This window comes from Rana temporaria, chromosome 10 (genome assembly GCF_905171775.1).
Source record: "Rana temporaria chromosome 10, aRanTem1.1, whole genome shotgun sequence".
In the NCBI taxonomy this organism is placed as follows: Eukaryota; Metazoa; Chordata; class Amphibia; order Anura; family Ranidae; genus Rana; species Rana temporaria.
In genome coordinates, this window is record NC_053498.1 from 131114914 (window position 1) to 131142326 (window position 27413).

The window sequence follows — 27413 nt, forward strand, 5'->3', positions numbered from 1 at the left end:
CTTATTTGGGAGCTATTTCTTCACATTTTAGGTCACCAGCTTAGCCAAATTCTCTGAAGCACTCAATGTACAACAAATAAGGAACCTACCCTTATAAAGAAACCCTCTCACTATACTATAGTATAGGGCCGAAACTACTAATCGATTATGAAAGTAATCAATTACAATTTTCATAATCGATTAATCAGCCAGTAACATAATGGGGTTAAAACAACTAAAATTAGCCCTTTATAGTACAAAAAAGCAAATCGCTACTGTAAAAAAAAATTGTACTGTAAATATTACTTTCACTGTCCCACAGTAAAAAAAAAAAATGAACCCCTTACAGTAGCAATTATTTCCTTTTTTTTTTTAACCCCCATTATGTTACTAAATATCTCAGGCCGGGGGTCACACCTCTTTTTTTTTTGCAGAAACACACTACAGTTCATTTACATGTTTTCCTATGGGACACGTTCACATCCATGATTTTTTTTTTTTTTTTTCGGCCGCTGCGTATTTGGAAAGGGGCAGGGAATTTTTAACGCAAAACGGTGCCATTTTGTTTGTTTTTTGGTTCAATATACTTCAACGGAGAAGCTATGAATAAGCACTGTATGATAGTGTGAAACGCGTTAGCTCTTTTCCTGATTTTTTGCTGTGATATATTCATGTTATGACCAGACCAGTTTTTATTAAAAGGAACAAATTTTTATTTTTGGAGTACGGCCGTCCCGGTTTTTCTCTACACATTTTTACTTCAACGGAGAAGCTGCAGAAAAGCATGTAATGTGTTTTTGCAGCAATTTGTGTTTTGTAATCTGCCCAACAAATTGGCCCAAAACATTTTTATTTTTATTTTTTTAAGGCTATTATCCGATTAATCGAAACAATAATCGGGCAACTAATCGATTATGAAAATAATCGTTAGGCTTTGATACAAAAGTAGGGCTGCAACTATGTGCAAGGCTGGGTTTCATTAGATTGCAAACTGGATGCAGGTTTCTCCACATCCAATTTGCATGACAGGAGAGTGCCCAGCCCTTTTTTTTTTTTTAAATAACAAACATGTCATACTTGCCTTCACTGTGCAGTTCATTTTGCAGAGTGCCCCCGATCCACTCCTTCTGGGGTCCCTCAGCGGCTGTCTCTGGTCCTCCCGCAATTAGTCACCACAGTCATGCAAGAGCTCGCTATGGCCGCTTGCTGTATCACTCAGCCCCGCCCATCGTTGCGCTGCATCACTTGATGTGATTGACATTGGCTGGCGCTGCTCTCAATCCATCCGCTCTAGCCAAGCGGCTAGGCTGCGCGGCAAAGAGGATGTCGGGACTTTCAAGGGGTCAGGTAAGTATAACGGGGGCTCGGTGGGAGCCGGCAGCAGCAGATGTTTTTTCACCTTAATGCATAGATTGCATCAAGATGAAAAAACATTTTCCTTTAATGAAGCCGGCGCACACAACAGCAGAAGAGTCCTGTCCATCTTTGGCTCTGTTTCAGGCAAAAAAAAAAAAAATCAGACTTGGAATGGGGATGCACCAGACCCCCTGCTGAGAGCTTTGCAAATAGTGTGAACCCAGCCTAAAATTAGAACGCAATTCTGAGAAACAGACACTTCTGGGAGTGTCACTCAATGTGTTCCTCCGCAACACTCACTGGTTCCTCCTGCTACCTTCCCATACACAAGAGCAGTGGTTCTCAACCTCAGTCCTTAAGTACCTCCAACGGGCCATGTTTTGGAAATTTCCCTTAGATCCGGGGTCTCAAACTGGCAGTAAAACTACAAGTCCCATGATGCATTGCAAGGCCTCATGGACACAGAACTTTTTTTTTTTTTCTACAGTCATTAAACTCTCCATGTTAACAGCTTATGTGTGCATGGACACATCGGATATCAGCAGTTTTGGGCAGTGGTGTTTTTGAGTAGTAAAAAAAAAAACAAGTGGGTTCTGAGAGACATTTTTTCAGCTGTAAAAATGATCCAACGCTGATGAACGCTCAAAAACGTCACTCACCAGCGTTTAAGATCCATCGAAAAAGAAAACATTTCTTTCAAATAAAAACACGGAAAAAAGTTGAAAAACTCACTAGTTTTTAGAATGTTATTTTAACGTCCAGTGTGCATGAGGCCTTACAAGCATGACTCCCACAGGCAGGGCTGCCAGTTTGAGACCCCTCTGCCTTAGATAAAATAGCTCTTATCAATACCATGTCAGTGATTTAAAGCAGCTGTGTAAAGGAAAACCTAAAAATATGGCCTGTTGGGGGTACTTGAGGACGGAGATTGAGACCCACAGTGTTAGAGGATAAACAAAGATCTCAGCTGCAATCAGCCATAGGGGCAGCAGGAAAGGTAGGTGTTTACATTGTGTGTGTCGGGGGCTGCACTTTGGTTTCACCCGCCGGCTTCTGCATCATTACAGTGACATGGAAGCTCAGTGCATTGGTAGGTGATGCACCCCAACACATCCAGAAGTGTCAGATGTGAAAATTCTGCTGTAGGCTTGCATTTGGGTACAAGTAAGGCTTAATCATCTCTTGTGGGTTTTTTGCAATTTTTTATATCACACAGTATGTGTGCAGAAACTTTTCAAAAGCCTTTTTTGGGAAAAAATACACTTTCTCATAAAAAAAATGAATAAAAAAAATACAAAAAAAAAAACTTTTGGTAAATTTATTTTAAAAAGTTACACCGCGTTAAGATACCTAACATCTCAAGCTTTAGAATTGCGCACTCGCGTGGAATGGTGCAAAACTACAGTGATTAAAAATCTCCATATGCAACGCTTTAAAAATGTTAAGTTACAGAGGAGGTCTAGTGCTACAATTATTTCTCTTCATATAACGTTTGCCCAATATATCTCACATGTGTGGTGCACTCGTTTACATATGCGGGAGTGACTTGCTTCTGTTGCAAGCACAAGGGCGCTTTGAATTTTTTTCACGGTCTATGTTTTTTGTTTTTCTTTGACCACCTCACTATGGAAGTCTTGTGACTTGAGCCTCAATCAAGTACAATTTTCATAGGCAAGTAAATAATCCAAAGGGCACACTTACAAATAGAAGACATTTTTAATATACAATAAAATCCACACACACACACACACTTTATTTAAGCTTGATACCCTTCTTAACCCCTGCACGGATCCCAGATAACTCTCCGGAGTATCTGACCTCCTCCTTGCGAACCTCTCGGACCTGGAAGATGGATTGAAGAATGGATTAGTGATAGACACAGGCATCTGGATTGAAAGCAGGCAGAAGGGGACTATTGTCTACATGTAAGGAGATTAAAGCGGAACTTCAGTCCTACCCCTCAGGTGCCATCATGCCGACTGGCTCTGCCCAACTTTTGGGTCTTGGCAGAGCCAGTCGGCACATCTGTGAGAAGGCAACATGCCAGAGATCTGTGTTGGCAGAAAATATGACTACTGATTACCTTCTAACAATTCTAGCTTGTACTGATCCCATGGCTTCATCAAAGTTGCAACTTCACCAATTGCATATCGGTTTCAATTAGTAACTCAGAAAACTGTGGCTAAACTACTAACATTTTCAGAGGGGAATCATTAATGGGAGCCTAAATATTTTGTAGTACTGGTTTCCTGTTAGGATGGCTTCATTCTAAATACACCAGACACCTTTAAAGTAGACGTAAACTCCCAGGAATGACTTTTGCCTTTAGGTAGTGTAAATATCTCCCAAACTTGCACCGTTTAGGGCATGGGTCTTCAAACTATGGCCCTCCAGTTGTTCAGGAACTACAATTCCCATGATGCCTAGTCATGTCTGTGAATGTCAGTGTGTTACAATGTCTCATGGGATGTGTAGTTCTACAACAGCTGGAGGGCCGTAGTTTGAGGATCCCTGGTTTAGGAGATATTTACTGTAGATGCAGCCGGTGACATCACTGGCACACGCACTCTGAACAAATGGCCGCCCCGGGCCAGTTCTTTAGAGTCCTGTGCCGTAAACGGCGGCTCCCGTGCTGGAATAACGGAGTCCACGTACCCGAAAGGAAGACAGGGTGAATATGGGAGCGCCTGCAGCGATGACAGTGCGGCGCTAGAAGGCTTCCTTTAATCCTCCATATTAAAAAGAAAAGGGGTAGGTGTTCTGTAGTCTTAAAACTTCCTCCCTAGGGTGACAACACTGCTTCTCTATAGATAGAGTAAGTGAGCATGGTCACCCCAGAACAGGAAGTGTTGCTGCCAGGCTCCCTAGCTGAGAACAAAGGGAAATAAGCCAGGGAAGAAAAAACAAATGCAGCCACCATCTAAGCACTGGCAAGATTTAAGTGGTTATAAAGCTTTGTGTTTTTTCACCTTAAAGCATCCTATGCATTAAGGTGGAAAAAAAAAACACCTTGTACTCTACGCCCCCTCGTGCCCCCATTTTACTTACCTGACCCCCGAACTTCCGTGGGCTCGTTCCTGCGTCGCTATCCAAATGGCTCTTTCGGCTGTTTATTGGTTAGATTGATAGCAGCGCAGCCATTGGCTTCCGCTGCTATCAAATCAATGACGCGGCGTGCCAGGGGGTGGGGCCGAGTCATACACTATGGCCTCCGAGTGTATCACACGGGAGCGCGCCCGCGAGGTAACCCCCTCAGGAGAACGCTTCCCAAAACGAGGTTAGCTCTTGCGGGAAGGAGCCGCGAGAACCGCCGTGAGACCCCAGAAGGCGAGGATCGGGGCCGCTCTGTGCAAAACTAACTGCACAGTGGAGGCAAGTATGATATGTTTTTTGTTTTTAAACAAAAATGAACCCATACAACCCCTTTTAGGCTAATTTCACACTGGGGCCACCCAAGCATTATCACTGTGGTTAAGCAGTGCTTTTTGGGCACTTTTAACCCCCACTAGCGGACAAAGAAGGGATTGTGGATTTATCTTGGAGGAGGAAACTATAATCAGAGATGCATGATCAGCATAATTTTCACATTGTAAGGGTCTGTGTCAAGGGGCTTTTGTTTGTTTCAAAACTGAATCTCTCCTTTCCTTATGCAAAACCAGCTTGTAACAGGTCAAATAGACCTGTCAGATTCTAAAGAAGCATCTCAAACTAAATGCCAAGATGGGCTGCATGTGCCCACTGACAAATTGTCAAAGCCTGTTGACTCAGGTCTTTTAGCTGGAGGCAGGAGCACCTGCTTGGCAATAAAATATACATGTATATAACAAATGTGTTGATATTATGCCTGCATGTACACTGTTGACCTTCCCTCAGCTCTCCCAGGTGTTTCGTTTGCCAAGTTGGATGTTCTTCCTCTACATTCAACTACATCATGTTGTCAGAGCCAGAGTTGGTTAAACTAGATGATGGACTTGTATCTTTTTTTTCAACCTGACTATGTAGCTCAATTTCCTACCCGGCCTCTCCTTCAGATGGATCCTGTGGAGGAACGGTTGTCCCAGGGTGCTCTTGATAAGCCAATTTCCACTCTATAGAGGACCCTGCTCATTACCAACTCTCCCAAAGATTGAACGATTGTGGGATCTATGGACGGGTGACATTCCCTCTTGGGTAGGAAGGATTGGGAGGACTGTCTTGAGAAATGCCCCAAATTGGTGGTCTCCTCTAGAAATAAATCTCCAGAGCTTCCCTGATGACGCTCAATGACCCCACCACTGTATATTATAGATTTCTTAGCTCCGATTTTATGCCAAGAAATACATTTCTCTGTAAATGTTCATCCCCTGCTGTGTCATCCTGGGAAACCATGAATAATGCTGCTCTGACCTTGTACAAGCTGAGGTATAATAATTGTGGGTTTCCTTGGAGGTATGACAGGGTTTGGCAGCCATAGGCATCCTCAGTAGACTGGTCCCAGCTATGTACTCCCCTTTTCCCACTGCCAGTTGTATTGATGTATCTACGATCTTCTGTTTCTCCCTGGTGTCTTTCCTGCATTGGTTTTCCCAGTGCTCATGACCTCCTCTATTTGGCCCTCCACTCTGCCCCCCTCCATGCCTCATCCCTATTCTTTCCTTTCCCCACTCCCCCCCCCCCCCCCCGAGGGGACAATGTGGATTTTCACAATTTGTTATAGTAATTCTTGACTATCTACGACAGGGGTGTCAAACTCATTTCATCGTGGGTCACATCAGCATTATGATTGCCCTCAAAAGGGCCGGTTGTATCTGTAAGATTAGATGTCCAGCGCATCCCCTCCCCTTACATTAGATGTCAAGAGCCACCCCACCATCAGAAGTTGAGTCCCCCCACTCTCCCTTACATCACAATTTCCTTATGCTGCTGCTGGGAAGAAGCTGGATGCATTGCTTGAAAGCAGGAAGTAAGGGTCTGGAGTAGGACCAGAGGAGGGCAGGAGCTCTCCTGCAGCTGCAGGAGAGGTGCGAGGGCCACATGAAATGGCCTGGAGGGCCAGATTTGGCCCACAGGCCTTGTGTTTGACACCTGTGATCTATGAGATGTGGGATTTTTTATTTTGTATGTATGTACATTGTTCTATTACTGTATGACATGTCATTGGTTTCTTCTTCTGTATGACGCGTTATGTTCTCCTTCAATAAACTTATCCCAATTGTTAATACAACATAAATGTTGAATGATCACCAAGAAGATCTTGTTTTTGGACCCTAGAGGAGGGGAACTGGCCAATGATCACAGGTGATGGTGACAGTTTGTGGTCACATGAGCCACGCATCATTTACACTCGAGGCCGGCACTGATGGCTGCAATTATCCTTTAATCTGCACTCAGGCAACCATCTCTGCTAATCTTTCAGTAATGTATTTATTACGTTCTAATAAGCTTACTGTTGAGGATGGAACACTAAATACGCGATGCAAAAAGCACACAAAACTAGATTACATCCAACATAACAAAAGGAAACCCTAAAGTAAAAAAAAACCTGGAGCAAAAATGTAGGCAGTTTGGCTCATCACCTTCATGTAGGTGCAACGGGAGATGAAGTGAGAATTAAGACTGTCCTGGACAAGGGGGCTGCTTCCCAGGATGGGCCCCATACAAATCCATGCAGACACAGCCCGAGCCAAAGAGAAATTCTGCCTGAGATATAGTTACAGTGGCTCCGATACCCAGAACATGGGGGGGGGGGGGGGGAGATTAGAGAACAATGGGGCGCTATTCCTCCCACCGACACCAACAATGGGGCGCTATTCCTCACACTGACAGCAACGATGGTTTCAGTGGGAGGAATAACGCTCCAATGATGGGGTGCCATTCGTCCCACTGAAACCAACAATGGGGCGCCTTTCGTCTCACTGAAACCAACGATGGGGCGCTATTCCTCCCACTGACAGCAATGATGAGGCATTCTTTACACCCACTGGACGGTAGAACATTATATAGTCCCACTGGCTCTAGTTTGGCCCCTTAAAATCTGAAGAACAGTAAACTGGCCCTTTTGTTTGGAGACCCCTGGTCTAGACTAGAAGTGGTTTCCAATGAAGAACCCTACGATGGCGCATGTACACATGGCTGTCAAACATACCTGGCCCTTTCTGCGGATTTTGGCACGCCTGAACTTCTCTCTGTGTTTAACTCTGGGATTTCGGTCAATCTTCTTCCTTTTAGGTGTAAGTCCTTTATTTTTCGCAATCTGAAATTATCAAGAAAGGATTAAAATAAAGCAACAGATACAAATGTTGCCTCATTTTTTGCAGCTTGTATACCACACAAAAACACAGAAATACTATAGCAAATACTAAGGGGTTACTCTGTCCAACATTGATACTTTTCAGCTATAGGTGGAATCTGGTTGGCTTAGCTACCCCCTGTTTATAATCCTCCAGGGAACTCTAGCGTTAAGATCTGCCTGCCTTAGTTTCCAACACACCATGAAGTCATCATGTACTGCCGGGCATTACGCTCTAGCCTTATTATGGATAATCCAGTAATGCGGCATACTGTACCTGGTAAGTAATAGCTCTCTTTGCATTGGGATCCATTTCTTCTGTTGGTACCTCATCACTAGAAAGACAAAGTACAACTTAGATGATGAAGCTGCTAATCATAACCTACATCACAATACACTAATATTACATACATTTGTTCGGTTTTCCCACGTTTCCTTTTTTCTAGTAGTTTTCTCTCCATCATCTTGTAATAGCTCAGAGCATCGTTTTCATCCAGATCTGAGTCTGTGTCCTTAGGCTCCTCTAGAGGGCGCTGTGTAAAACAAAGAAGAATTATATAATGGAGTCGCACTTACCAGGTATTAAAGGGCTATATAAAGATTTTTTTTTACCTTCATGCATTCTAAAGCATGTAGGTAAAAAAAAAAAAAAAAAAAACACACACACACACACACACACACACACACACACACACACACACAACACGCAACATGAGTGCAGCTTTCCCCCCCAAACTTCTCTCCTTAAACTCACCCGAGTCCGATCTCGATCCAGGAATGTGCATGAGTGCCAAGGCTCTCTCACTTCTCATTGGCTTAAAGACAGCAGTGGGAGCCAATGGCTCACGCTGTCAAATCACAGCCAGTGAGGAGGGAACAGAGGGGGGGCGGAACAGAACCACACTTTTTGTCTTATGTACACACAAAGTTGACTCTGGAGCAAGCCCACACGAGGGCCCCTAGAGCAAGCAGCTTTCTATGGGGGCACTCGGAGGTGGGAGGGGCCAGGAGCACAGGTGGGGAGACCCGAGGAGGATCGGGGCTGCTCTGTGCAAAACCATTACACAGAGCAGGTAATGTATGACGTGTTTGTTATTTGAACCACTTGACCTCCGGAAGATTTAGCCCCCCCCCCCCCCTTTCATGCCCCAGGCCATTTTGTGGGATAAATGAAAGAAGAAAAACTGGACAGCCGCACTCCAGTAGAATGTAAAAGTAAAAAGTTGTGCCTTTTTATTCTAGTAAATAAAAACACTACAAGAGCAAAAAAAAACAGCAAACAGTGGGGTAATAGAGCTGACGCGTTTCACATTGATGGACAATGCTTAGTTTTAGCTATGACTAAGCATTGTCCATCAATGTGAAACGTGTCAGCTCTATTACCCCACTGTTTGCTGTTTTTTTTTGCTCTTGTAGTGTTTTTATTTACTAGAATAAAAAGGCACAACTTTTTACTTTTACATTCTACTGGAGTGCGGCTGTCCAGTTTTTCTTCTTTCATTTATGCTCTGTGCATTGCCTGCACCCATCGGGTTCTGAGCCATACATCTACCACTGAAGTGCACCCATCTGGAGCAGCGGTTTCCTTTTTCTATTGCCATTTTGTGGGATACGGCATTGCATGGTCATGCAACGCTGTACCCATTTTATTCCCCACAAATAGATTTTATTTTTGTGGTATTTGATCGCTACTGCATTTTTTGCACTATAAAACAAAAAAAAAAAAGACTGGAAATTTTGGAAAACAAAAAGCACAATATTTTTTTTTTTACTTTCCACCATAAAACAATCCCATAAAAAAAAAAAAAAAATCATAAGGTTAGGCCAATATGTATTCTGCTACATATTTTTGGTAAAAAAAAAAAATCTCCATTAAGCATATATTGGTTTATGCAAACATTATAAATGTCTACAAATTAGGGGATAGATTTATGGAATGTTTATTTTTTTATATTTTTATACTAGTAATGGCGGCAATCAGAAACTTATAGCAGGACTGCGACATTGCGGCGACAATCCAATTGATTTTCCCCCCAAAAAAATTGCTGCACAAAAACCGTGCGACATAAAAAAATTGCAACTACCGCCATTTGACTGTACATTAGCCGTTTACGTTCAACTTGGCATACACCAATCCCACAATTTACCTTGACAGCTGCTTTCTTGGAAGCTTTTGGTCGACTATTTTGGAGTTTAAAGTCACTTGGATTTTTCTGGAAATCTTCACTTAGAAGCAAATGTATTTCTGGAGATAATCTTTGATCCACAACCGCCAATTTGTTTATCAGCTGGAATGATAAAAGTATGCGCTATAACGTTTTACAAACAACACATTGATAAAAAAACGGGGTTACTTACCGGTAACATCCCTTTTCCTGGAGTCTTTCAGGACAGGTACTGTAGAGAGACACAGGCTCCTCCCCTCACAGGAAACACCGCCTTCCAATTAAGAATTTAAGCCTCATCCTCCCTCAGCTCCTCAGTTTTTTCCAGAGTACCTCCGGCCAGCTGGGGAGACACAAGAACACGTCATAAAAGTATAAAATTACATCTTACCTGACGGCCTCGTCTGATGAGTTTCCATAATATCCCCTACAACAAAGAGGGTGGGTACCAGTGCTGTCCTGAAAGACTCCAGGAAAAGGGATGTTACCGGTAAGTAACCCCGTTTTTCCCTGTTCGTCTTTCAGGACAGGTACTGTAGAGAGGATAAGCGAGCACCTTACCCTAGGGTGGGACAACTGCTTGCAGTACTTTGCGTCCAAAAGCCTGGTCTTTGGTTGAAAGTAGGTCCAGTCTGTAATGTTTTACAAACGTTGAGAAACTAGACCATGTTGCAGCCTTGCAGATCTGCTCCGGGGAGGCACCAGCACACTCTGCTTGGGAAGTTGCTACTGCCCTGGTGGAATGAGCCTTGATACCTTGTGGAGGCTCTACTCCCCTAGAAGAATAGGCTAGAACGATGGCTGCCCTTAACCACCTGGCTATCGTGCGTCTAGAAGCCCTGGACCCTTTCCTGGACCCAGAAAACAAAAACAAATAGTGAATCAGCTTTCCTGAACTGACTTGTGTAATCCAAGTATTGTAGGACACACCTCCTAACGTCTAGGTTGTGAAACTTGTGTTCCTGTTCCCTCACAGGATTTGAACAAAAAGAAGGCAATGTTATTTCTTGACTTCTGTGAAACTTAGAAGCTACCTTTGGTAGAAAAGCCGGATCTGTCTTAAAAATGATGCGATCCGGAAAAACTTGAAAAAAGGGGACCCTAATAGATAGGGCCTCGAGTTCGCTCACTCTCCTGGCAGTAGTGATCGCTACTAAAAATACTGTTTTGAGAGTGATCACTTTTAAACTACATTTGTCTAAAGGCTCAAATGGTTCTACTGTAAAGGCCTGAAGAACCAATGAGAGATCCCAAACTGGAAAGTTGGAGGTTTTTACAGGTCTCCGTCTACTCAAAGCCTTAAAAAATCTAGAGACCCAGGGGTCGAATGCTAGTTGTTTTTCAAAAAATACACTTAGTGCTGACACTTGACCCTTCAGCGTGCTAGTTGCCAGCCCTTTATCAGCCCCCGCTTGTAGAAATTCTAAAACAGACACAGAGCTGTTGACACTGAAGGAGCTTTCTGCACACCAGATGTTAAACCGTTTCCACACTTTTTGGTAAATGGCTTGCGTCTCCTTTCTACAGCTTAGGAGTGTTTCAACCAGGCGTTTTGAAAACCCTTTGCCCCTCAGCAGCTCTTCCTCAGAAGCCAGGCTGCCAGGTTCCATCTCTCTACCTGCGGGCAGCAGATTGGACCCTGCAAAAGGAGATCCTCCCGAATTGGTAGAATCCAAGGAGGTTCTATTGATAGATTTTTTAGGATAGAGAACCATGGTCTCCTGGGCCAATGAGGTGCGATGAGAATGAGTGTTGTGTTCTCCCCCTGCAGTTTCCTCAGGACTGCTGGTATTAGAACCGGAGGGGGGAAAGCATAACACCTGGAGAACTTCCAGGTTTGGGCCAGAGCGTCCACTGCCAGAGCTCCATCCCACCTGTTTAGGGAAAAAAGAGAGCCGAGTTTTGGCATTTTCTCTTGAGGCGAATAAATCCACCTCCGGAAGACCCCATCTTTGAGTGATCGCTCTGAAAACTTCTTGATTCAGAACCCAATCGCCCTCCCTCAGTTTCTTCCTGCTGAGGAAGTCTGCGACCTGATTTAATTCTCCCTTCAGATGTATGGCTGAGAGGGACAAGACATTGGCCTCCGCCCATATGAGAATAGATTTTGTCAGATCCCATAAGGACTTGCTCCTGGTGCCCCCCTGCTTGTTGACATAAGCTACTGCCGAGGAGTTGTCTGTCCTGATTCGAACATGCTGTCCCTGCAGCTCCTTCTGAAAGGCTTTGAGGGCTAACTCTATCGCTTTTAGTTCTCTCCAATTCGAGGATTTTTGCGAGTCCTCTTTTGCCCAGCGACCCTGTGTCAGAAGGGAGTCCAGGTGTGCTCCCCAACCGGAGCCACTGGCATCTGTTGTCACTGTTCTGGAGATCGGGGAGATCCAATCCAGGCCCTGTAAAAGGTTCGCCCCCTTCCTCCACCACCAAAGGGACCTTTTGATGTGAACCGGTATGGATATCAGGGAATCCAAGGATTCCGGTTTGTGGTCCCAAATGTTCAGTATGAACAGTTGTAGAGGTCGGAAATGCAGACCCGCCCACTGTACTGCAGGAAGACAAGATGTTAATAACCCCAGAGCTGACATGACTTTCCTTATCGGAAGCTGGCCACTGCTCTGAAGAAGTGATATTACATTGTCCACCTTCTGAACTTTTTCTACTGGGAGAAAAGTCATCTGTCTGGTTGAGTCCAGTACATATCCCAGAAAAGTGACTCTTTGGGAGGGTGTCAGGCTGGATTTTTCCAGATTGAGTAACCAACCTAGGTTTTCCAGAATCCCCTTTGCAACCTGGAGGTCCTGGGACAACCGTGTCGGGGAGTCTGCAAAAAATAGCAGATCGTCCAGATAAGCTACCACCAGGATGCCCTTGAGACGTAGAAAGGCTAGTACCTCCACCATCACTTTGGTGAATATGCGGGGGGAAGAGGAGAGCCCGAAGGGGAGTGCTTTGAATTGCAGGTGAAACGTCCCCTCTCTGGACCTCACGGCCAGTCTGAGAAATCTCTGATGGCATTCCGCTATTGGGATGTGTAGGTAGGCATCCTTTAAATCTATGGATGCCATGAAGCAGTTCGGAAGGAGGAGTGTCCTCACGGAATAGATGGAATCCATCCGAAACCGTTTGTACGTGACCGAGGTGTTTAGAGGTTTTAAATTCAGTATAAGCCTGAATTTCCCTGAAGGCTTGCGGACCACAAATATGTGGGAGTAGAAGCCCTTTCCTATCTCCTCCGATGGAACCTGAACTACCACCTCCTGATCCTCCAACTCCTGAAGAGAGGAGATCAGAGCCACAGATTTCTCTTTGCACTGGGGCAAATTGGTGACTAAGAGTCTGGATGGGGGGGGACTTGAGAACTCTAGTCTGTACCCTCTCCTTATGATCCCCAGCACAAATTGGTTGCTGGTGATCGTCTCCCATTGTGGGAGAAAGGCCCCCAACCTTCCTCCCACCTTGACTCCGTCATTGAGGTTTTTGGGGCTGTTCAGGAGCACGAAAAAGTGCCCCGGCACGGCCTTTCCCTTTTGGTCCCCAAAACGTTTTCTTTCCCTCAGGTTTGGGGACTTCCACCTTCTTTTGGGTCCAGAATTTTTTCTTTGCCTGTCCCCCAAATTTTTTCTTTAAGGGGAAAGCCTTCTTCTTGTCGGCTGTACGATCTAAGACAGCCTCCAAGCCTGGCCCAAATAATAAGTCTCCTGTAAGGGGGATCCCGCACAATTTAACCTTTGAGGCGCTATCCCCCTGCCATGTCTTGAGCCAGAGAGCTCTTCTTGCAGAATTAGATAGAGCTGCAGATCTGGCAGACATGCGGATTGACTCTGCTGAGGCGTCCGCTACATACCGCACGCCACTCAGTAAAGTTGGAAAAGAGGAAAGTATAGTCTCTTTAGGCGTTCCGGCCTCAATATGTGCCTTAATTTGTAAGAGCCAATGCTCTAAATTACGGGCCACCACTGTTGCTGCCATAGCTGGCTTAAGGTTCCCCTGGGAAGCATCCCAGGACTTTTTTAATAGCGAATCCATCCGCCTGTCCATGGGGTCTGAAAGGACCCCCATGTCCTCAAACGCCAAGTCCGTATGTCGGGATACCTGCGAAAAGGCGGCATCTAGTTTGGGGGATTTGTTCCACACTGAAGCCTCCTCTTCAGAAAAAGGAAACCTCCTCTTCAAAGAGTTTGAGAAGAAAGGTTTCCTCTCTGGGTCCTGCCATTCTTTTTTGATGGCATTGACCAGTACTTCATGGACTGGAAAAACCCTTTTCTTTTGTTCTCCCAAACCACTGTACATCTGGTCATGGAGTGACAGTGTCTTTTTCTCCTCAACTATCCCTAAAGTAGCGTGGATAGTTTCCAATAACTCTTCCACCTCTTCAAGGGAAAGCTTGTAGCGAGAGACCTTTGAGGACCCTGCCTCTGTCTTCTCACTATCTGACTCCTCTTGGGAGCTAGAAGCGGCACTGTCTTGCTCCTCCTCAGCATCCTCTCTGATATCCGCAGGTTTCTCTCTACTCCCAGAGGGAAGAACCTCAGGATTCGGTGGAATTACCTGTTGCGCTACAGAAGGGCTGCTTTGGGGCAATTGAAAATTAGCAAAAATATCTTTAAACGATTGAAAGGTGCCAGAAAGCTCTTTCATAGAAGCTGCTAATTCAGATGCCTGCTCTGCCTCCCTTTCTTTAACCAGCCCCTCAATACATCTCCTGCAAAGAGCTTTGTTCCAACTCTCACTAAGTGAAGATCTGCAGGAAGGGCATTTCTTCCTGCTGTGGGCTGATTTTTCTGTGGATTTCTGAAAAACACAGAAGAAAGTGGAGGCTAGATTAAAAGAGAGACCAACGCATAACACAGGTAACCACCAGGAGTGTTCTAGGACCAACCACCACCAGGGTTCCAGACACACTACACTAATAAACTCCCCGACCACCAGGAGAAGAAAACAAAAAAATCACCAGTGAAGCTGTACAACATGATAAGGGAACACCACCCCAGGGTTCTCCTTACCTTAGAGTGGCTGGTGCTGTCGTCAACCGGAGGTGCACGGGAAGCCTCTGCTTCCGACATCTCGCTGAGGAATGTGGTCGCGACTGCCTACAAAAACGCCGACACTACGGCTGAGAAGAGAGAGGCCGCACCAGCCCAGCGTCAGGCCTTTTCACACTGCAGCGTCCGGGACCAGTGACGCGTATCCGGCGGAAGTGCCCGCCCCCCCCCGGAACTGACGTCACTCGTCATCCGGTCCGGCCCAGCTCCTGGCCGACTGTGAATTCTCACAGGGAGCGTGCACCCCGCCTGCAGCGCCACCCCTGTGCGTTTAGTAAATAGGCCTCCGCGGCTGAATCCACCCCAGGAATGTCCGCGGGACGCTACACGGCGATGTCCTGGGTAAGTGACTTCCCCAGTCAACCAGGACGCCATGCATTTAAAAAATAGCCCTGATCCCAGGGAGAACAGGTCCCCCCTCTCAGGAAAACTGGCCTCAGCTTCCCCAGCTGTCTGGCCCTTGGCCCCCAGCGGTGTCTCCCCTCCGGAGGAAACACCATAAACTGAGGAGCTGAGGGAGGATGAGGCTTAAATTCTTAATTGGAAGGCGGTGTTTCCTGTGAGGGGAGGAGCCTGTGTCTCTCTACAGTACCTGTCCTGAAAGACGAACAGGGAAAAAAGAAGATTACTGACATGGAATTCAAGGCTGTGCCCAACTAATCTTGGCAATGCTCCCTTGCCTCTCCTAACACTAGGGCTGGGTTCACACTGAGGCAGCCGTGTCTCACAGCAAGCGTGTCTGTTCACTAATTTCGGGCTGAATTTGCACCCGAAACGGACCAGAAGATGCATAGGACCCAATTCGGACCGTAGCCACCCCGGAGGTGTGTGAACCGGCTCCATTGAGAGCCCGGCACTCTCCCGTCATGCTAATTGGATGCGGAGAAATCTGCATCAGTGTGAACCCAGCCTTATGCCGACTATCCTGTGCAAGATCGATCTATATATATATATATATATACTTACCCATTTTCAGGCTGATTGGTCTTGGTCATGTGATCTCTGCGTCAGACAGTAGTGGCTGAAGGGGAGAGAAGAGAACGCTCGACAACGGCTAGTTATGCCTGGGAGTGGCGACGTCACCCATAGGCTCCTATGGCACATTCATTGTCGGCGCTCCCTCGTCTCCCCTGCAGATGCCTCTGGCCGACAGAGCCGGATCACGCAGCCGGACCAGAGTGGCGTGAAAAAAAAAGGAAAGTACATACATCTTTCTTTCATAGGTTAGTCAGCATAGGTGTCGGGAGCATTTTTAAGATTAGTTGGTATAGCTTGGAATTCCACTTTAACTAAAAATGTGACATATGCATCAAAACAAAACCAAAAAAAAAAAAGGGGGGGGGGGGATTAAAATATTCTCTTTGAAAAACAGCATGAGAGAGTAAAAAGGAGCATTGGAATAAAAATGGTGCCTTGGAAAAAAAAAAAAAGAAGACGGACATTACTGGATATTCCTGAACTAAATGAAGAATATATCAAACGTAGTAAGGAGGATACGATACGCGGTGCACTCACATTTCTATAGGTGACCAGTCTTTCTATCACGGGGTGCCCAGTGATTGGCAGTCTCTTGGCTTTCAAAAACAGGTAATAGCTGATATTTGTGCAATAGCTAGAAAAAGGGAATAAGACATTGTAAGTTGTGCACAGAGAGGGATAAATCACTAAACAGAAGCCCAGTATAGTACTTACTTCATATACAGCTGGAATTTAGTCTGCAGGTAGGCACTACCCTGAAAAACACAATTACGTCTCTCATTTTCCACAATGCAACAAACGGAAATAAAAAACACGCTGTGTACATATTGTGTGTTACTATTCCAACCTCTTTCAGTGAAAGTCTCTCAGCTTGATTAGACGTATTTAAAAAATTATAGGGGCTTGGAATCCGTTTTTTTATTTTATTAACTTTTTAAAATTTATAATATAGTTTTTAGATGTTTGGATTTAGGGCAATACCATTGAAGCGCGCTTGTCTCCTTTTTAGGGAATATGAACTGATAGTAAGAAACATACCCAGTGCCATTGGTGTGTGAAGTTGATAACGTCTTCATCTTTGTTATTTCATGTATAAAATGCAGGTTTCTTACCAACAAGGAGATGCAGATGTTACCAATGTCACACACAAATGGTACTGGGTATGTTTCAGTTCATATTGTGAGGAGCTGCCTGTGCTCCGATAAGCTTGCACTACAATTTAGCCAATAAATAAAATCATCCAAACTTCTACTTTTGATGACCAACACTCTCTTGTAAGATTTTTGTACTAGTACATACAAAACATGTAACTTTTGCATGACGGGCTAGATTTTTCTAAAGAGAAAGCCCAGCACTAGCTTCTCACTTTCTGATCATCTCTGTCCAATTGAAATCACTCCTAATCATATGTTCAGCTCTACAAGCACAACTTATGTTAAGTTGCCCTGAACCTGAAATAAAGAAAAGAATAAAAAAAAGAAGATATAGATATATCTGTCTCTGTGTAATATATATATATATATATATATATATATATATATATATATATATATATATATATATATATATATATATATATATATATATATATATATATATATATATATATATATATATATATATATATATATTTTAAAAATAAAAAAAAACACCCCACAAATTAATTTGACTTGGATATTATAACATTTTTAAAATGTGTATTTCTTTAAGTTTACCACATGATTGTCACATATAAAATCAACAGAAACTGCATCAAATTATAAAAGCTATTATTTTCCAGAATCTCTGTCTCCTTTAATTTAAAACACCACAAACCTTTCCTTCAGGGATGGTCCCATCTTTCACCAGCTGCAACAATGGTTCCAATTCATTTTTCACCTCTTCTAGCTAAAAAAAAGTAAGAAGGAAGAATTGAGCAATAACATACCAAAGGCTGCAGACAACAAAATGTGACCCCATGTAATAAACTACAATACTCACGATTAATGAAAACTAGAACAAATGAACATTAGGAAACAACTCACAGACATAATCTTGTTTTCAAAGACTACATTGCCCAATTGTGATTACTGTGTATACCTTTTACAATCTACTCATCAAAATATAGGAACCTTTGTTCTCACTTAATGCAAACTGCCAAATGCCAGTTAAAAGCAGAAATGTCTGCCAATAGGCTGTAGAAGAGGGCATAATCAAGGGGCAGGCAACCTTGGCCCTCCAGCTGTGCTGAAACTACAAATACCAAATCCTCCTGGCAGTCATGCCTGTGGCTTTCACTCTTGCAAAGCCTCTTGGGACTTGTAGTTTAACAGCTGGAGTGCCAAGGTTGCCTACCCTTGGCCTATTTGGTTAAAGAGGGTTCTGCAATTCAATAGGCTGGTGGGAAGATGCAAGCTGAACAGAGCTTGAGGTGGTCTCTGACGTGGTGATGGGTAAAAGGACAGAGCATGCTAGCATAGTGAGGTATTATATTATATGTGATGTTCAGTTTCAGGGGCGGACTGACCATTTAGGCACTGCCGGAGGGCCCCTTGCCACTAGGGGGGCCCCATCAGGGTTGCCAGCCTCAGTAAAACCAGGGACAGTGAGTAAAAATCTGTGTTTTTTTTTTAAATCCCAAGATTATAGCTTCCCCGCCTCTCCAGTACCTTTTTAGTGTGTGTATGTGTATTCTGTGTGTATGTATACTGTATGTGTGTATGTGTATACTGTGTGGCCCCAAAATCTATTGCCTGGGGGCCCCATGAATTGTCAGTCCTCCCCTGTTCAGTTTTTGCTTCTACACTCAAGCATGCTGTCAGCACTTCACCTTAAGCTTCAGATCCTGAGTAAGTTCCAGCAGCTCCGGAGATTCCTTCTTCAACAATTTGCGTTTCTCCTTATCAGACATTTTCTCCAAATCCTTCACAATCTTTTCCTCGGACAGCTTCTCATCACTCGGTTTTTCGCTATATTCCTGCAGGGGATTAAGAGATCAGAAAATTTTAAAACGATACTTGTATATATTTTTCATAGCAGATACACTTTCAGCCAGGGTTCACACATTTTACCTGACTTTTGTGTGATAACATTTATACACAGACCACTTGATGTGTGTGTTCACCCAAAGTTCTCTTTAGACCAACAAAAATTAAATTATTCCTCAATGGAAAAGTAAATAAATAAAAAACACACCCGCCACACAGTGTACCTGTTGAACCAACTGCATTGCGATTGGTTCTGTTGGAGAGCTACAGTAGCCAAAAATAAATAAAAATCTTCTGTAGTGTCAGATGCCTGATCCCCCATGGCATTCTGTGGTTCCATCCGTTAGTCCCTACATCACTGGAGGACATAGTGGTGACAGAGGGTTGGCAGAGGAGACCAGGCACCCGACACTCCCAGGCACCTGGAGCAGTAGCTCTTCAACAAAGCAAACATTACTGGTGTCAAGTATCATCTTTTTAGGGAGAAAGAAAAATAGAGGGAGTCTTGCATTAAGGGGCCCTGTCTCTGCAACTGAGTCATTCATTTAGGGATACAAAATGCTCACTGCTTTTCATAATTATTTAACCCTCTTCAAGCCGACCGTTCGCAAATATGTTGCCCCACTGGACTGGGCTTTTTTTTTGTGGGGTGGGTCACAGCATATCTGCACATCTCCCTTTGTGTTGGGAGCACAGTGACCGGGCTCTCACCAAGAGCCCCGTTTTAATGATCGGGTCCCAGAATGTCATGATCGCTGCCAGGGGCCGCCCATCAGGAAATATGGGGCCCCTTACACAGCTTCAGGCATGGGCCCTCCTGGAGCAGAGAACCGGGGGGGGGGGTAGCCAATCCGGGGCCCTGGAGACCTCTGGGCCCCCAAAAAAAAAAAAAAAAAAAAAAAAAAAGGGGAAGAATTTTGCAGACAAAATAATAAATGAATAAAAATGTAAAAAAAAAAAAAAAAAGCCTAGATCAAGGGTTGATCTAGGTCAGTATTTTTTGGATAGGTTTTTTTTTTTTTTTAATTGGCATCAGTGCGAGTGCGTTTTGGGTAGGATTAAAAAAAAAAAAAGCAAAAACAAACAAAGAAAAATGTGCACCATTGTTTCTGGGCTGTACTACAGGTACAAACAACTAGCATGCATTGTATCGCTGCGATTGTCAGGAGTAGAATTTATTTGGGGTTGTTCCTTGGTCGTAGGTTATGGAAGTAGCAAGAAATAAACAGTTACATTTTTAAAAACATTATTTTTTTTTACTATTTTGGGCCAGTTTTCCTTGAATAATAAACAAAAAATGAAAGTGGGTGTACACCCACTTAAAAAAAAAAAAAACACAAACACATATACACACACACACACCACCACCACCTGCAAGCCAAACGGCATTATAAGCTAGTATGCATAGCATACTAGCTAATTATAGTTACATAGTTAGTCAGGTTGAAAAAAGACACAAGTCCATCCAGTCCAACCACAAAACAATAAAATAAAACAAACATAAAAAACACAGTACGATCCCATACACCCAACTCCATACCCACAGTTGATCCAGATGAAGGCAAAAACCCCCAGCAGAGCATGATCCACTTTGCAGGGACTCCATACCCAAGCTTGGCATTCAGCCTTCTTGAGCCCTGGATACAGAGATCTTTTTCTATCTATTAAATTGAAGTATAATCCATTTACCTGTAAGAAATCCAGCCCATAATCTTCCTCACTGAGGGTCTTTGCCAACCGTTGCTGGACATTTTGTGCTTCCTCCTCCTCTTCTTCAGCCTCAACATCCAGCTCCTCTTGGCTTTTTTTCTTTTCTTTATAAATGAAACAAAGTTTTTTTTGACAATATTACCTTTAAAATACTTTCTAGTACTGATAAAAAATTCAGACACTCAGCTGTTATTTTAACGCTGACCAAGCACTGATGATCGATGGCAGGGACTGGACGAATTTTGATCAGCGTGTTGCAGTCTCCACTGAACAGACATTGATCAACTTTTATCAAAAGGGACATATTGGATCAGTGGCTCTACCAAGGTCTGGTGGAAAGGGGAGACATTAAAAAATGTATTACATGGGCAATTTATCACTGATATCTATACTGGATTCACTATATTTTGCACCTAGCAGTGCGGTTGGTTTATAATTTGTCACAAATATACAGCAAGCCGTATTACAGCCACAGCGATAAAAGACCATCTGTGGTCACCAAGTGGTTTCTTCACACTGGATAGACTTACTATTTAAAAGCTGAGATCCACCCAAAAGCGGAACTTCCGCTCGTTGTACTCCTCCCCCCTCCGGTGCCACATTTGGCACCTTTTGAGGGGGTGGCAGGATGCCCATCTTTCACAGGTATCCTGTCCCCACTTCCCGGGAGCCTCAGCCGTGGATATTTACCTCATCGCTGGAGCTCCCTCCTCCTTCCCTGGCCGCCAGGCCAGTAGGAGAGAGGAGCAGAGCCTTGTGTATGAGCAGTAGGGTTTCAGACGTGAAGCCGTAAGGCTACACTGCCGGGTTCCCTTACCCGAAATGGCAGCGGCAGCACCCTACAGCTGATTGAAACATCAGCTGCTGTGCCGACATTGAGGGATTCCAGGACAGGCAAGTGTACTATTATTTAATATCAGCAGCTGTCCCCCCAGTGGCCGCCGGGCCGAGGGAAGGCCCTGGAGTATATGATGTTGACCTACAGCTGGGGTCACGTTTACTCAGGTCAGCAGGGGGGGGGGCCCTGGAACTGTAACCATGTATGTTTGTTTTCACCCCCTTTCCCTATGTCTCCCCTGTTTCCATACTCAGACATGTTGATGTATTTACCTCTACGGTTAAATCTGTTATCTTTCAAACCCTTTCAAACGCATTGTTGACTGTTATATACTATGTCGAAATTAAAATAAAAGATTATATATGGAATAATGGAACATAAACGCCCCAGAAAAGGATTTAAGGATGTTCCACAACTAGCAGAATTTTACACCAGCATATTAAAATATATCTTTGCCATTATCTGAAGGACCAGAGTCAAATGGGTGAGACCACCTAAATCCAGTGATGACCAGAAAAAATAAATAAAATATGTACAGAAGATATTTGGCTTTGTGCCTACACAATTGCTTCAACAACTCCTAACACTAACAGAATCATACACATACTTTTGTTGTATTCCTTGTAGTCCGTATCATAATACAGCTTCTTCTTCTGCCCCCAGGCCAAAGCATCTGGTAGACCTGAAACCACAGGAAACATTATATTGTACCATAGAATATTAAGTTTGAGCCAAATTTCACACATTTTACCTTGGGGAAGACAGAACAACATATCATAATCAATAAGTACACAGAAAAAAAAAAAAAATAATAATAGATCAATGGTCTTCAAAAATCACTACATTTGGACTATTTCTTTGATTCATATATTATAATTTGTATTGATGTTTCAGGTCAGCTCTATTTATAACCGTTTATTACTGACTGTGTATATCTCACAGCAAAGTTGCTGCTCTTAAAGAGGAAGTAAACCCTGATGGGTTTTAACTTCCTCTTTTGCTCGCTGCAAAAGCCTGCAAATGAAAAGCATAATGGGCTAGTAGGCATCACATATTAGCCCAGTATGTGCCACTTACCTGCAAAAGAATCCAGCGATGTCCCCAGTGTAGGCAGCGTCCATCTTCTGGCCCCTCTTCCTTCCGGGCCACGGACTCCGGCTCTGCGATTCACCGGAGCCACTTGACGTCACTCCCGGGCATGCGCACGGGAACCGCGATTAACAGCACTTAGTTTTGTTTCTTCCCCGCACATGTGCTGTTGGAATTTTTTTCCGGACAACAAGTGAAATATCTCCTAAACACCGCACGTTTAGGAGATATTTTACTACCTATAGGTAAGCCTTATTTTAGGCTTACCTATCGGTAGAAGTCAAAACAGTTGGTTTACAACCACTTTAAATATCACTTAGTGTGCCTCATTTAAAGTCCCAAACCTCCCCCTTTTCGTTTTCAATTGACAGGGAAGGCCGATGGAGACACCTATTTTCCAGGTTGTCTCATGCAAAGTCCCATATTCTCCCCCCTTATAATCACTTATGCCGCGTACACACACGACTGTTTTTCGGGTTCTAAAAAATTAAGTTTTTTTTTTATGTCTTTAAAAACGATCGTGTGTGGGCTTCAGAGCATTTTTGGGGTTCTAAAAAATGTCCAAAAAATATTTCGAACATGCTCTATTTTTCACGGCGTTTTCATGTCGTTTTAAGGTTGTAAAAAAAAAAAAAAAAAAAAAAAAAAAGTCGTGTGTGGGCTTTAACGACGTGAAAAATCCACTTATGTTCAGAAGCAAGTTATGAGACGGGATCGCTCGTTCTGGTAAAACTACCGTTCGTAATGGAGTAAGCACATTCATCACGCTGTAACAGACAGAAAAGCGCAAATCGTCTTTTACCAACACGAAATCAGCTAGGGCAGCCCCAAGGGTGGCGCCACCTGAATGGAACTTCCCTTTATAGTGCCATCATACGTCACTGCGCTTTGCTAGAGCATTGTTTTTTCACGATCGTGTGTAGGCAAGGCCGTTTTAATGATTGGGTTAAAAAAAAACGTTGTTTTTTCTAGACCCTTAAAAACGTAATTTTTTAAAACCCGAAAAACGGTCGTGTGTGCGCGGCATTAGAGTTTATAGCACAGTTTCTTCTCTTTTGCTTTTATAACAGTATTATATTGTGACTGGGCCCTAGTAAAACTCTACAAAAAAACAGTCACTTGCAAACCACAGAATCCTTGAAGGGTTTGTAAAGAAATTTTATTTAATTTTTTTAAATAACAAACATGTTATACTTGCCTCCACTGTGCAGCTCGTTTTGCACAGAGTGTCACCGATCTTCGTCTTCTGGGGTCCCTCGGCGGCTGTGTCTGGTCCTCCCCGCAAGAACTCCACACATTCATGTGAGCTCCCTCGCATTGTGTGGAGTCCTTGCGGGCGCGCTCCCGTGATACAGCGAGCAGCCATAGCCACTCACTATATCACTCAGCACCGCCCCTCGGTGGGCCGCGTCATTGGATGTGATTGACAGCAGCGCCAGCCAACGGCTGCGCTGCTTTCAATCCATCCGCTCTAGCCAATCAACGGCCAGGCTGAGCGGGGAAGAGGATGTCGGGGCCGAGCGCGGGACTTTCGAGGGGTCAGGAAAGTATAACGGGGGGGCGGTATAGTCGGAAGTTTTTTCACCTTAATGCATAGAATGCATTAAGGTTAAAAAAAAACGTATACCTTTACAACCCCTTTAAGAGCAAAAAAAATAAAAATAAATGTATAGTTGGACCAACCATCATTTGTACGATCTTCTAGGTCACTTCCCATTGAAATACGATCGTCTTCATCATCATCATCTTCCTCCTCCTCTTCAGGAATATCAAGGGGCATAACCTCCTCCTACAGCAAAATTAGTTGAAAAACTGAGATTGTGGAAGTGCACATCAAATGGCATCGCAACTTAATACAATATAGCTCTAAAGTGCACCGATCACCTACATTTTGAGGGCTAACCAATTATTTATGAAAAAAAAATCACTTATCCATCCTCTACATACGTTGCTTAGCAAATCATTAGAACAAAAGACAGACTTCATAAAAATTAGCCAGTGCTACATTTCTAGACTGAAAGACGGTTTGCTTTTTTTTAAAGCAATGCATGATATTTACATTTAAAATACATTCCAGTATCCCCACTAAAATGGATTTTGTTAATGACCTTGTGAATGTTGTTTTATAAAAAGCACAGAAAGGAAAATCTTGCATTACATTGTACACTATTATAGGCCCACATGAGCCCGGTTGTTTCTGCAAGTGTATCTTATCCCTGTATATATTTTTGCAATCTAATGTTATACACTTGTAATTGGAATGATTTTATATATTCCCTTTATTAAAAGGGGTTGTAAACTTTCGTGTTTTTTCACCTTAATGCATCCTATGCATTAAGGTGAAAAAACACCTGGCAGTAACCGGCCCCCCCAGCCCCTCCGTTTTACTTACCTGAGTCGCTTCATCTCCTCGCCACGGAGTCCCGGCTTTGATTTGATAGACAGCAGCGCAGCCATTGGCTCCTGCTGCCGTCAATCAAATCCAATGACGCGGGCCGAGTCATACACTCGGTGTCTTATGGATGCCAAATCGAATTGGGAGCGCAACCGCAAAGTAACCCCTAGGGGGTTATCTAATGCAGTGAGGAGCCGCAGAGGGACCCCAGGAGAGGATGTTCGGGCTACTCTGTGCAAAACGAGCTGCACAGTGGGGGCAAGTATGACATTTTTTATAACAACAAAGGAACCTTAAGTATCACTTTAAAGGGTTTGTTAACCCACTGGAGTAAAATCCATAACCCTCTCTATGTTTTAATGTAATGTGCCCTGTGTTTATGCCTTATAAAAAATAATGCTGCAATATACCAGTTTCAGAGCTCCGATTGGCAGTCACGTGATCCGTCTCTCTCGGCCTGATAGTTGCAGTAGGCGGGGCCAAGGATCCCCCTCCTGACATCAGCCAGGAGGTTTGGAGGAGAGGTGGCCCGGCCCGATGCAGCTGTCATGTGAGAGAGGAAAGAGACGGCGGATCACGTGACTTCCAATCGGCGCTCTGAAACAGGTATATTGCAGAATTACTTGTATAAGGCATAAAGGCAGGGCACATTACATTAATACATAGAGAGGATTAGGTAATTTTAATCAAATTTGAGCAGGAGGGGAGGGGGGTGGGGTAGGGTGACATTTTCAAACTACCATTCAGGGACACCCTCCCTTCCCAAAAATCAGCTTGTGCTGTAACGAATCCCAGCACAGTGATTGGACACGTGAGGCGGGATTTATGATTTCTCCAATCACAAGCAGGGGTGGGATTGTGCTCCTTCAGGCTTTCCCGGTCAGGACAAGTACTGTCAGTGAGTAAAGCAGTGATGTGGTGGCCTTTTTTGGGGGGCATAAGATTGGCCGGGGGGGGGGGTGGCTGTGTCAGTTTCATTCCGGGACACTGCATTGTCCTGGAATGAATGCGCCGGGACAGACCTGCAAAATGTGGGACTGTCCCAGGCAATCCAGGACACGTGGTCACCCTAGGGTGGGGAGCAGAGCGTCATGGATCTGGCAGGGAGGGAGAGGGGGAGAGAGCACAGAGGAGACAAAGGCACGTGAACTGACCACCATGGCAAGGCTCAGCAGCCATGATACACAGTGGTCAGTTTACAGGGGGGGTATAGCTAGGCAGGATCAGCCAGGTATTGCAGGTGATAGAGGGGGCCAATTGACAAATCACTGCATAACACACTTTTTTGGGGTTAATAAACACTTTAACACATTTATAGGTATCCTTTTGTACAGCACTGCAGGAGTTAATTACACTACATATATTTATACATAGGGAGAGATTCTATCGGAAAGTAAACATTAGCAATAAATCACATAGATCTGGGCAGGTGATGACATACTAGGATATGAAATTTGTACAAAATTCAAAGTTTTCAGATTGATACGATAGTTATAGCATGAGCACCATCCATGCAGAAGCTTAAAAGGGGTTGTAAATCTCCATGTTTTTTCACCTTAATGCATCCTATGCATTAAGGTGAAAAAACATCTGATAATTACCGGCCCCCCCAGCCCCCCGTTTTTCTTACCTGAGCCCTGGAAAGTCCTGCGTCGAGAATGCGCTCTTACTTTGCCCGGGGTTCTCGGCTCTTCATTGGATAGATTGATAGCAGCGCAGCCATTGGCTGCTCCAATGACGCAGGCGGCGGGGCCGAGTCCTGCACTCGTCGGCTATGAACGCCGAATGCAGGACTTGGGAGCGCGCCTGCAAGGACACCCCCTTGGGAGAGCACTTTCCAGAGAGGGGGTTATCTGAAGCGGGGGAGGAGCCGAGAGAGCTGCCAAGGGACCCCAGAGAACGCTGTTCAGGGCCGCTCTGTGCAAAACGAGCTGCACAGTGGAGGCAGGTATGACATGTTTGTTATTTAAAAAATAAATAATAATTTGAACCTTTAGTATCACTTTAATGAGTTTTGCTTTATTAGAGGTTCTTATTTAACACTTCAACATCCTTTTCCACACTTACCTCACTGTCATATTGTTCTGCATCGCTGTCAAATTTTACTCCTTTTTCCATCAGACTCTGAAAGCACAGTAAAAAGGTTGGATTCACTGAATGCACAGAAAATCACAGCAAACGTTTATTATGTCTTTTTTTGTAATAACATTATACATGGACATAGGAAAATACATTTAAAAAAGGTTATACAACAAATACAAAAGTTACTAATCCCATGGACCAAAAGTGTCCATTCACTCTGGTGAATGTGATAGACCCAGCCAGGACAGGGGCTTTGGGAGAGGACTTACCCATTGACTATGGACCCTGGCTTTTAAGGGAACACTACTTGAGACGTGTATGCCTAGGGGACCATTGGAGTGGTCTTGTTTCTGATTCAAATTCACATCTCCCCAAAACACACAGACTCTGGGAATTTAGGCCCAGGACCCATGTTTAGGGCCTTGATGCCCCATTACCAACAATGACTGCTTTACACTGTGAGACTCATAGCAGATGTTAATATAATCAGCAAGCCACCTGGTGCTGGTGGTCTCCTGCTATGGTCTGTTTATTAAATCGGCGTT

General features: G+C 44.1%; 1 protein-coding gene across 1 annotated transcript in view; it reads right to left on the reverse strand.

Moving 5' to 3' along the window:
- Positions 1 to 3032: 3032 nt before the first annotated feature.
- The window catches only part of UTP3 (UTP3 small subunit processome component), a 29828-nt gene continuing 5447 nt past the window's right edge, over positions 3033 to 27413 (reverse strand). Inside the window, exons 5-17 of the mRNA XM_040326279.1 lie at positions 26854 to 26910; positions 24075 to 24180; positions 21910 to 21984; positions 20444 to 20568; positions 18598 to 18744; positions 17604 to 17675; positions 16503 to 16543; positions 16326 to 16422; positions 9751 to 9891; positions 8015 to 8136; positions 7881 to 7938; positions 7460 to 7567; positions 3033 to 3177 (exon numbers count right to left, since the gene is read on the reverse strand). Coding sequence (XP_040182213.1) covers positions 3088 to 3177; positions 7460 to 7567; positions 7881 to 7938; positions 8015 to 8136; positions 9751 to 9891; positions 16326 to 16422; positions 16503 to 16543; positions 17604 to 17675; positions 18598 to 18744; positions 20444 to 20568; positions 21910 to 21984; positions 24075 to 24180; positions 26854 to 26910 — 1239 coding nt within the window. The 3' untranslated portion in view covers positions 3033 to 3087. The remainder of the gene's footprint in view (positions 3178 to 7459; positions 7568 to 7880; positions 7939 to 8014; positions 8137 to 9750; positions 9892 to 16325; positions 16423 to 16502; positions 16544 to 17603; positions 17676 to 18597; positions 18745 to 20443; positions 20569 to 21909; positions 21985 to 24074; positions 24181 to 26853; positions 26911 to 27413) is intronic.